The sequence below is a fragment of the Botryllus schlosseri genome, chromosome 15 (assembly GCF_051294905.1).
Source record: "Botryllus schlosseri isolate E-star chromosome 15, Bs_hap1, whole genome shotgun sequence".
In the NCBI taxonomy this organism is placed as follows: Eukaryota; Metazoa; Chordata; class Ascidiacea; order Stolidobranchia; family Styelidae; genus Botryllus; species Botryllus schlosseri.
The window spans coordinates 7,837,914-7,850,561 of record NC_137250.1 but is presented as its reverse complement, the minus strand read 5'-3'; the positions used below and the strand labels follow the sequence as shown (position 1 = coordinate 7,850,561).

Genomic DNA, 12,648 nt, shown 5'->3' with positions numbered 1-12,648 from the left:
TTGTTTTAAATGCAGCCCTATATCAATCCATATTATGTTATTGACGGAGTCTTACATATGTTGTGTTTTGTAAAGTAGGTCGATATCATCTATTTGATCTCTACCAGGTATTATCTAATCTTTCTTTCGAATAGCGCGACTAACAATAGCACGGCATAGCGTATGTATTTTATGGAAGATTTCATTAAACGTCAATGCACGTTGGAAATAACGGCATAGTCCAGCAATTGCCTCCCTGGGTGTAAAATTATTTGTGCAGGTACGGAAAGGATTGTTGATCAACATCAAGTTTACAGGGTCTTTTGACATTGAAGAACACCCGGACGCAGGTTGTTCGTATGATACGCTCAATGTGAGTTTTTTAATGCACAGCGGTCTGACCAATCTCAAAGTTTTCCTATTGCAGCTTTTACCATATAAAAATGATGCACTTTCTCGTAAACCTATAGTAAATAATGTAAAGGTATCATGTAGGTATATGGTTAGACATTTTGGAGTGTTATATAAATATCTGTAGAATTTTCGTTACCACCTGTCGGAAATGTTGAAACATTGCGCTGAACACTATTCTATACCAGCAACATTCTCATTACCAATTTGTACTCCGTAACGTCGCCTTCCATACATTGTTACCATTCATAACAATCACAGAACCGTAACTGTGTCATCACTAAATTAACACAATCGGCTAACAATTTCTCTAGTCTATACCATAGATACTTTTATTTCTCAATATATGAAATATGAATCAAATGCATATCGGCAGTATGGATGCATGTAGTCTACTAACAAATATATATAGGCCTATATATAGATCTACACTACATGTGTCCAGATGAAATGCTTTACTTAATGGCACGACAATTTCATAGATATTATTCTGACCATTTAAAAAATGTATCCCATATTCCCAATATAGTTCCTCTGTGCTTTGAGTATGAGATAGAAGCCACATTTTGTTTCATTCAACGACTTCACATCCCTTCTCCGACCTAGAATCGCACGTAACAACCCACCCTATTAACCCCGGTACAGATCCGGCACAAGAATAACTCTGAAACGTACTGCAACGCGAATCGGCCGCGTTTAAATAGCACCTTGGAGCTCAACACACGCAACGTGACAGTCCGGTTTCAATCTGATCTGTCCGTGGAAGGAACCGGGTTCCGAATCCACTACAACACCACTAGTAAGATATCATACCATATTGAACTAGAATGAGAATTTGATGCGCACTAAATAACTTTAACGGTGTTGCGACGTGTACGAAACCATAGCATTGTTTCGATTTTCAGAGATACGATGTTCAAAACCGGTGCGAGCGCCCAAAAACGGAACTATCACTTCAACTAATAGCAAAGGCTACTACGAATTGGACGATGTCGTGACATTCTCTTGTGACCTTGGATTCGACATGCACGGCAACCATACTATCTCATGCAATGACGAAGGAATTTGGACTCACGATGAGCCGACATGTCAAAGTATAACAGCTAAATTGTAATTTCTTTACAACGATACCAATAAGGCGTAATGCTTTCTAAAATTTCAGTTATATCGTGCGGAGCTCCTGACCATTTGAATGCAGTAAACTATTCTACTATCGTGGACTATGATGAGAAGGAATTTACCTATTTGGAGAAAGTTACACTGCAATGCAATGCGTGGTAATTGTTTTCGATGTCTATGCACTCTCTTATAAGAGCGTTTTGTGCATACTCAAGGCAATGACTGCGTCGGCAAAAACTGAAGAGCGCTTTGAAACTTGTTCACCATGAGTTCATATGCTTCCTATCGTGACGCCTCTCTGCGTCGCCGTGTGCGTTGTCGTATACGCACACGCGTTACAAATTCCTGTGGTGTAGGATTCTTGCAGCTTTACCCGAAATTACCTTTAGTGCACATTGGGGTTATTTAAATAACTGATTGGTGGTGCAGACTTGAACACGGCTTTTAACAGTACATTCATATTTTCATTGACTCGAAGAACTTTTCGCGTGCCTCTTATCAATAGCAATCGACACGATAAAGGATACAGAACAGAGTTGGATTCAAAACCAAATGGCGAATTGTTCCGCAATAATGTCAATTTGTAAATAACATGAATGGTAATCCAAACATAGCAATAATGCAGCTTACTATATAGCAGAGGTCTCAAACACGCGGCCCGCGAGATCGTTTTATGCGGCCCGCGTCGTCATTTTGGATTCTGAAGTATTCGACAATATTTAACTGCTACATATATATTTTTGTATCTTTGAGAACTTAAAATTCGCTTTAAAACTGCTCCAAAACCATGAAACTACTCATCAAATTTCACAATCACACCACTTTCCAAATTTACCATGCGGGGGAAGATAAGCTTTTACGTCATATTACTCGCACTCGAACTAAATGGGTGATAAAATGAAAATGACTCTACTTAAGTTGGGTCAAACTCTACAATCAGAGCATGACTTGTGACTCAGAACGCCGTGACTTGTTACGACCACGAACGCAACAAACTATCAGACTGTTATGGTAGGGTTACCATATTTTGGAATCGTGAGAGGAGGATACTTTTACCAAAGCAGAAAAGTTATTTGATCAAAAGTGAAAACATGCGTTTTCGATATACCTGCTGTAAAATTTGGGGGATTGACTAAAAAAATAAATGGTCGTCATACTTTCGATCGAACCACGAATTTCCTATTTAGCGTCATGTATGCCCATTTTCACTCGAATTTCTCCATTATCTTAGTTGTAAAAGCTGTAAAGGAGGGCGTTTAGGCGTACTCGGAGGACATTTTCAAAAACGTGACAAGAGGAAAAATCCTCTTAATACGCGAGGTCAACAAAATGAAAATTTTTTTTAAGCAGAACATCTGAGAACCAATTCTGGAGTTTTTGAGGTTGCTGACTACGAATATCACATTAGTGTTGTCAGATTGGCTCTCTGTCAGAAGATATTCATACCCCTAAAAAAGCCCCAAAATACTGTATTTACCCTTGAATATTTCACTTGGTGGGAAGAAAATGTAGTTTTTTCTAATTCTATACTGCGCATAAATGGCTAATTGACTATGAAGAACCCTCATGTCATTCTCAGTCATTCTAGCAATATTAACAAGGCATGATGCGAAATATTTGTTTGTCAAAAAAGCAGTTCGTCAAGCCTAAAAATTGTTCTTTTCCAAAACGGAAATTCATCTTCTCCTGTATCAATTGGTCATTCTACCAAGATTGAAGAGGAGTATAAAACTATAAAATTTGTCCTTGAAAGGCTTAACTACAATACTTATATTTGTCTCATTTCTTTTGACTGGTAAATGGATAATTTTCCACTGAGTCAACGAAGTGGGTATACCTAGTAACCCTATCAAACGAGAAGCTTAAATCTGGTATCTGGTATATTCGAATACCGATGAAAGATTCCAATTTCGCATTAGGAGGAGTTCACAGCATGTAATTTCTCCTAAGATGTAGTAAATAAAACTTTTTAACTGATCACCGAGCGAGATAGTGTAATGGTTGTTCGTCCGGCTTCTCGAGCGGTAGGTCGTGGGTTCGATCCCCGGCCGGGTCATACCAAACACTCGAAAATTGGTATCCGCAGCTATCCTGCTAGGCGCTCAGCAATCACGGATAGCATGGAGGAGAAAAAAACCGGGGGCGCAGACTAGATGACCTCATGGGGCCGTATCGCAACTCCGTCGCCAAAGCATCTCGATGGTGCAGGCGAAAAAGAATACCATATCTCTCTCTCTCTCTCTCACAAAGCACCCAACTACAAACAGTTGGTCCGAAAATTCGTATCTGCATATCGAAAACTTGGAACAAACATGAGCATATAAGTTCACTTCCTGTTCGGTCATCTTGATATATTTCCCGATTAGCAAGGGAAGAGGTTCTAACAAGACACGAGAAAAACAATAGAAAGATGCCAGGGCAGATGAGATGAACCATTGATCATATTATGTCAGACCGTTGCCGGAACCTTTCGAGAAACTGCACTAAATAGCTTACAGGCGAAAATCGTACAAAAAAAAACAATTTCGATTTAAAATATATCAATAATATTGTATCCCAACTGATTATTTCAAATTTACAATATGTGGTTGACGTAAAACTGATTGAATTAATGCCACGTTATTTGAGTATCTAGGTAAATACTTCTATACATGACTGGAGTTTATTTACGTACATGATATCCGTGAAAGTCTGTAACTATAATAAATCTAATACCCCAAAATATAGTGCTGTTGCTGTATTTTGATTTATTATAGTCTTCTGTGCGTAAAAATAACAAGTAGATTGCATTTCTAAACTTTATAGTACCACTAATCCGATTTTATATCTAGTCATTACCGCGAAAATGGGAGATTTTGGTCAAAACAGCCCCATGGGTTATCTCCACAACAAGAGCCAATTTGAAAAAACTGAGGTCATATTCGGAATCAGTGCCTTTCAGAGCCCCCAAAACCACTCTTACTTTTTCTGCCTAAAAATATGTGTTGACCAGTGTAATGTAACGATTTTTTTACAGGTGAGTCTATTTATTAGGGATGGTGTGAACCTCTGTAAGGTTCAGGTTCGTGTGAACCCAAACCTTTTTAAAAGGTTCTATGTGCACGCAAACGTAAACCTCATGACGTTACGTGACGTCAAATTGCTAATTCTAACCCTACATTTCAGTGAAGTGATAGTCTATATCAGTGGTTCCCAACCTTTTTCGACTCATCACCCCCTTTTGAGACTCCACACCTATCATCGCCACCCAAATATTGGTAACCGAAAATTGGGTATACAAACTGGGATCACCGGCGAGTTAACCAATAAAAAAAGGCTAACTTGTCGGCTCGACCTCGAAATTACAATTTTACCGCTAAATTTTCGTGAGTTGACTAAAAAAAGTCATTTCTCCAACTTGACTCCAATCAGGACCGTAACAGCACTTCGTCACCCCCCCCCAAAAAAAACGCCATACCCCCCTCAGCCAGTGGGCTTTTTGTCGCTACATATCAGCTACAACAATTTTTTATCCTCTCTGGCAAATAATTTTTCTCTGCAGGATGGCATTTGTCCTGTCGAGTTCAGATCGCCAGGACAGGAACATTCAACGCAAGCCATTGAGGCGCCTATGCACGAATAAACATATATGTGTATATATTGAAGTTTTTGGTCAGCACTAGGGCATTCCTTTTCGACCAAGGTCTTCTCGCTGCTGATCGTTCTGGCATACTTATCGGAGTCGTATGTTACATGGCCTATAACTTCATATGTCTTGGTGCGTCGTGGTGCAATAATGGCTGACGCCGAAGTCTCCATTTCCATAAATCATGCGTATTTTTGTTGGGAGAAGGGTACCCCAAAATCCAGATATATGACAAAATGAAATCGCGCCCATTGCGAAAAATTTTTCAAAAAGTTGCATGAATTTCTAAAAAATTACTCTATAATTCATGGTAATTCACGAAATAATTTTTGGCCCCCTTCGAGTTCGCCCCCCCCCCAAATGGGGAGTTTGGGGTGCGGCAGCTACGGTCCTGACTCCATATAGCCGTTTTAACGCGCCATCGCCCCCTATCGCCCCTTCGTCCGTTTTCGCCCCTATCGCTCCCTTCCTTATTTTCGTCCCCCTAGACCGCCAAATCGCCCCCTGGGGGGCGATATCGCCTACGTTGGGAAGACCTGGTCTATATTAATGTAAAGGACACTAGGGTTGCATTTAAAACAAAAATCAATTTAAAACAAACATGTCTAAAACAAGACCCAAATTTAAAACATGTTTTTTATTGTTTTTTATGTTTTTTTAGGCCATGACGTCACGAATATTCTATTGTGACGTCATAGTGGATTGACATTGGCAATTGAATAATATAGGGTAAAAATAGCTCCTTTGCCGAAATATATGTACTATTGCTGTTGAATCGACTATTTTGAGGATTTCAACCATCCCATATCGATATACGTTGGGTAAATCGTGTGGTAATTGTACGTAGGCTCATACAGCATGCTTACTGTAAAGTATTTACACAATTATGGCATAATTTTACAACTTGACAAAAACACAATTTTGTTTTTTTGAAAGGCCTTTTTTAATACACTGTTTAAAACATGTTTTAAACAAAGTGTTTTAAAACACTGTTTGTTTTAAATGCAACCCTACAGTATACGATACCAAGCGACAACTCGGCCAAATTCGACTGAGATGCCGTGAATCTTTATTAGTCAACCACCTGATAATGTGAAGGAAAAAGTGTATTTTTGGGGCCGAGCGAGAAAGTTGACCTTTTTTTAGTCAACCGACAACGAGTTGGGAAAAACTTACCGACTTTTCAGGATTCTCCTCCGGTTTTGCAAGTCTAAAAATTCTGAAAAATTGTACTCTTTCCAGATTTCCGAAATATAGTAACTCTACCCCACTACTTGCTTACTACGTCCAATTTTAGTGGCAGTATGTTATTATTTGCGCGTGTGCGAGAGTGGAGCTTACGCGTAAGTAAGTAGAAGCGAAAAGACTTGGATTATCGGCATTTACGGTTCTATATCCTAATACCGAGACATTACAGAGAACGGCCAATGCCATGAATCTAAGTTACTGAGAAGGCGTTGTCGAGAAATTTATAGCTGAAAATCGACAATGAATGCGGCAGAGCCGTCATGCACAATTACACGACCTGTATATATGCATAACATGCCTGCATTGCATTCTCGGTAAGGTCCCTTCTTAGTCGGGTCCATTCTCGGTAATGGCTTTCTCGGTTATGGATTTCTCGGTATTGACCAAACACTAGGCTTACCATATTTTGGAAATGTAAAATGAGGACACGTTTTCAGAAATTTCAGACATGCAAAATTGGAGAAGAATTCTCAAAAACCGGTAAATTTTTCCCACTTCGTGATCGGTTGACTAAAAAAAAAGGTCATCACTTCCGCTTAGATCTCAAAATAACGTTTTACTCTCTACATTGCCAGGTGGATGACTAAAAAAAAGGTCTTCTTTGCGCTCAGGGCTTAAATCACCACTTTTCCCTCCGAAATACCCGCCGGAGCTTCACTTCTGCGCTAATTTACGGCATATCACTCGCGATTTCCTCTAAATCTGACCTAAATTTTCAAAAAAGAGAACAAAATCTCAAAAAAGAGGACAAAAGGGCGTCCTCCGAGGACACTTTCAAAAAAGTCAAAAAAAGAGGACAAATCCTCTTAAAAGAGGACGTATGGTAAGCCTACCAAACACCCGCCGGCAGGCCACATTATCAACTAAGACGGGAAACTGTCAGCGGGCCGGACAAAATCCCGTCCCGGACCGTATGTTGCCCGCCCCTAGCTTATCGCGACAATAGCAAAAATTGTCGATCATTCACGACTGAAGCGGTTTTCCCGCGGTCGAATTTTTGGCCCGAATTTCGAAGTCCCATTCGTTAACCTAAACTTCATTATGTGTGGATACGTCGTGGTGGGGTAATGGCTGACGCCGAAATGCCTACAAATTATGCGTATTTATCGGAAAATGGCACATAATAAGCAAGACATTTAGGGACACTAAATCGTGCAAAGCCCGAAAATAACTTGTAAAATGTTGGAAAAAGTTTCGAATAAAACGCTATGATTTATATCGAAAACCAATGATCAAACTGCGCTCTTTAGCGATGAGTGAGCTCGTATCTGTTCTGTATTTGTCGCTCGCAGGTCGTCAAATGAAACGTCTTGAACCTTAAGTCAAATCGAACATGATTCCAGCCCTAATGTTAGCTCACGAAGTTTTGAATCAGTTTAAAATTAGATGTTTTATTTATTTTATCAAAGGACAAGCCTTCAACGTTGCATCTTGAAATTAAAGTATAAAATTGTAATATACCTCGCGGACCGGCAGGAATGTCGTCGCGGACCGGCACCGGTCCGCGGACCGGCGGTTGAGAACCACTGGACTCTAGGCAACACCGGACTATGTATTAGGCGTCTGAGTATTGCTACGTTATATTGAGCAGAGTGTAAAACGGGTTTCTATACTTGCTACCGATATTACCCCATTATCAAATTATATAGCAGCAGCCAACAACACCCCAATTGCACGGATTTGGTTTTATGATACAGTAAACGTATTAAGTCAAGATTGACCCCGTGCGCCTTTTAGAATTTTCACATCAGACGACTGTATCAATTTCATTGATTGGTTGGATAAGCATCATTCGCTGACTACATGCTCTCGATATTGTGTGATTGCGGGTTGAGCTCACAACAGCGAGTCACTAAATATTCGCAAACGGACAGCTGAATACTTCGAGCAATCTTTTGTGACAAAGCAAGTCAAATTTTTGAGATTGTCAAGGTGCATGCTCGTTTAGTGTTGATTTTTTTTATGCTGCCAGCGCCATGTTTAGAGTGGCTTGCAGTTAAATGCAATAAATTCCAACCAAAGATGTTACAATGAAGTGAAAATTGTAATATATAAAAGCAGGTTCGTTTATGAACGTGAACCTCTAAATTTCTGAGGTTCACTCACAGAACGCGAACGTGAACCTCACGTTCACACCATCCCTATTATCTATACCCGACCAGAAACCCCTAAATTACCCACCGGTTCGAAACCACTGCATTACATTATTGCCCAATCTCGACAGATTTTGGACTGTTATCTAGGGATGGTGTGAACGCGAGGTTCACGTTCGCGTTCTGTGTGTGAACCTCGGAAATTTAGAGGTTCGCGTTCACAACAGAACCTTGGTAGGTTCTGCACTGTGAACCTTTTTCATATATAACAATTTCCACTTCATTATAACATCGTTGGTTTAAATTTATTGCACTTCAACTGCAGGCCACTCCATGCATGCCGCTGGCAGCATAAAATAGTCAACACTAAACGAGCATGCACCTTGACAATCTCAAAAGTTTTACTTGCTTTGTTGCAAAAGTTTGCTCGAAATATCCAGCTTTCCGTTTGTAAATATTTAGTGACTCTCTGCTGCGAGCTTGACCCGCAATCACAAAACATCACGAGCGAAATAAGCTATGTAGTTATTGAATGATGCTTATTCGACCAATCAATGAGATTGATATCGTTTTCTGATGTAAAAAAATCTAGCAGGCGCACGGGGTCAATCTTGACTTCATGTTTACTGTATCATTAAAACGAAATCGGTGTAATTGAGGTGTTGACTATACCGCTGTATATCTTGTTAATGGGGTAATATCAGTAGCAAGCATAGATACCCGGTTCACACCATGATCAATATCAATGTAGCAATACTCGGATGCCGAATACATTTTCCGGTTTGTCATACGAAAAAGGTGATTCAAGTCTGATTTGAGTCAAGTCATGACTCGAGCCATCCCAACACTGCTACAAGGCTATATCTGCATCTTCCTTGCCCGGCGGCATATGTACTTGTACATCATGTAATCATGGTATGCATATGCGCAGATCGTGTGTATGTATACCATGATTCGGTGTATATGCTGCAAAAACATCAAAGACAAAAATACACCTTCTTCCCTTATATTCCCTGGTAAGTCCTCGTCGAAATTGTTGGCAAAGGCGGAAGATATTGATTTCATGGGATTATTATATCATTTAATTGCCCCAGTTGACATATTTCGCGACGTTTAAAACGTCAATATATACTTCAGCATTGTGACGCTATGTTGCCCGAGTCGTCACTAGGTATCGTGTACATTAATATAGGCTATCATTTCATTGAAGGATAGGGTTGGAATTCGCAATATGACGTCACGTGACGTCACGAGGTTCACGTTCGTGTTCACACAGAACCTTTCAAAAAGGTTCGCGTTCACACGAACCTGAACCTTTCAGAGGTTCACACCATCCCTACTGTTATCTACATATTCGAACAATCGCTTGTAGCGGCAATCCGCAACGGGTAATAAAATAGGCCTAATTGCTGTTCTCGATTGCAACCGAATCATCATATCAAAAATCCTACAAAACCCCATTTAGCTGCCGCAATTTAGACGGTAAGGGCGCCTACGAGATAAGTGTAACAAACATTGATGATTGTATCATACTCTTGCCTGAACTTCACTTCGTACTGAAAGGTACGAGCAGACCAGAGGATATGCTACTTGGAAATGTGAGCATACCAAGGAATGGATTCCGTCCGGGACTACCCTGGGTGCATATAATATTCCAAAATGCAGACCAAGTAAGTGCGATTACAAGTGTTCTGTAGGCGTAGAAACATCTTGTATGTTTAAGTGTTTAATTACCCAGCGACGTATTACCTGGTTTGGCCAAACCGATGTCTACTGCAGAGGTTCTCAACCGCCGGTCCGTGTAATTTTTTCTTCCGGCCCGCCAAATGTATTAGAATTTCATGTTTCCATTCCAAAATGCTAGTAGTTGAACGCTTGTAAATTAATTAGTAAAATAAAATATCAGACAATAATTTTTTAGACGTTGGGAACGTATTTTTCGGCATCGTGTCGCAATAGAGTTGTTTGCGGTATTCATAGTATTTTCGACTACAATGGTCATTTACACCAATCCGATATTCTTTAGTATGATTCCCTTGCTGCCGACTTGAAGCACGCAGGGCTGTGGAGTCAGTAAATTTTACCACCGACTCCAACTCCGACTCCGACTCTGACTCCAGACATTTTCAATATACCAACTCCGACTCCGACTCCTACTCCTACTCCTAACCCTAACCCTAACCCTAACGCACCGACTCCAACTATTTTCGTCACACAACTCCGACTCAAACTCCAACCGTATTACAAGTTTACTTTGAAAATTGTATGCCACAGTGATTGTCTAATGACTTTCATATAACCATTAAGTATATACAAACATATTTTTCACAATGGCATGCGAAATTGTTTCATTGCGGCACAGCTCGAAATATACTCAGTGTACATTGTACAACTGTACAATTAACATGGGAGTTTATTAATTTCGCAATATCCTTCCTTTTTCATATGTTATAAGTAGGGCAAGTTTTTGCAAATTTTGCAACTTCCGGCTGCTTCCTAAATACTCAGAAATTATCTGTAGTACGGTATTTTAGGCTGTTTGGAGGAATATTATTTTTTTCATTTTTTCATGCAACTTATTGCAGCTTTTTCGAGTTGTCATGCAACTTTTTGCAACTCTCTTCGATTTTTCATGCAACTAACTTTTTACTAGAAATATTTGGCACTATATGTAAATAGATCGCTTTAGTACTTCACTGTCGTTTAAATTTGAGGTCCTTTCTGATTTGACGTAAATTCAGACTAGACCGCCCAAAGTTATATTTTTACAGGGTTAATTTTCCCAGGCTATTGATTTTGTTTAAGTCGTTAACATTGAGTTTTGCTACAGTGCCTCGGATACGGAACGATCCGAGTATCTCATACCCTAATAATTCCAAGGAACTTGTCCATAAATGCAACTCTTTAGTGCAACGTTTTTGAAAATTAAATGCAATTTTTTACTGCAACTTTTGTGAAAAATAAGTGCTACAAAAACTTGCCCTAGTTATAAATTTTATAACATAGACAAGTCACGGATATTCTAACATGTATGAATCATTGAAACATGATAGATATCCCATCTCGTATAATTAAAATGTGGATACAAACAATACAAATGTAGCTCTGGTGTATGAGTCAGCAACTGATGCAGAAATGTATATCATCTCACCGCACACTACACTGATGACAAGCACACACTCTCTCACTACCAATAAAAAGTGGTCAGAAACGAAATTTTGGGAAACGAAATTTATGTCTACATGCACTTAGTCAAGTATTCATGGGATAGCACTATACTTGCACTGTCTTTTAAAGATTTGTTCGACCCAAGCGGCTGAGATACTTACTAGAAATAATTTTGATTTGTCAAGTGGGAAGCAGCGTTTCTTCTTATTTGCAGCAATTTTACAAGTGATGTTGTCACTTGTCACAAAACCATACGATTTATTTACTCTTTCACAGTATCATGGCATTATTCCAAAAATTGCACCAATTTGTGATTGCATCAGCAATTTTGCGTTGGTCACGAAGGTTCATCTTGTAATGTTCTTCCGCTATTCAACTGAATTGCAATTTGCAAATAATGTCCAATTTTATCAATATCATTACTAATAACAATGATTGTTGATACATACAAATCGTATTTTATTGATTATTAGTAATTTTGAGAGACCTTTGCAAGTAGGCCTACTTGTTTTCATATCAAAGAAGTCGGAGTCAGCACCATTTTTACAAGCTCCTACCCCGACTCCAGTCAGTATTTTAGTCACGACTCCAGCTCCGACTCCATTAAGGAAAAATGAGCGAAACCCCGACTCCGACTACACATCCCTGGTAGCACGGTTCACTTCTGGGCTTTTTAAGACACCGCTTGCGCGGACTATATGGCGAGGAGGAGCTTAGATAAACCTCCAACACTCGGGAAGGGTTTCTGGAATCGAACCGCAACCTACTGGTGTCGCAACTGTAATTAGAGAGTTCATGACATGCTTTGGGCGTACGTCACAATGGTGCAAGTGTTGTAAGAAAATGTTTGAAAGTAACCTAGAACTCGTTTCGGACAAGTTATATATAAAGCTACGGAAACTTTTAAACAAACTTCGGTAAATTCCGACGTGGCAATCAAGCGACACTTAGCAGTAGAATAAAGGCTATAGCAAACAGCACCAAGTCGCATTTCTTTCCAACGAT

At 39.6% G+C, this 12,648-nt stretch overlaps 1 protein-coding gene across 3 annotated transcripts in view; it reads left to right on the top strand.

The window, feature by feature from the left end:
* The window catches only part of LOC145458011 (mannan-binding lectin serine protease 2-like), a 250,177-nt gene that overhangs the window by 16,056 nt on the left and 221,473 nt on the right, over window positions 1-12,648 (top strand). For 2 of the 3 annotated variants that reach the window (XM_080336307.1, XM_080336306.1), the window contains exons 6-8: window positions 260-352; window positions 1,036-1,189; window positions 1,296-1,484. In XM_080336307.1, the coding sequence (XP_080192433.1) occupies window positions 260-352; window positions 1,036-1,189; window positions 1,296-1,484 (436 nt within the window). The remainder of the gene's footprint in view (window positions 1-259; window positions 353-1,035; window positions 1,190-1,295; window positions 1,485-12,648) is intronic. The other variant, XM_080336308.1, reaches the window with a different exon arrangement.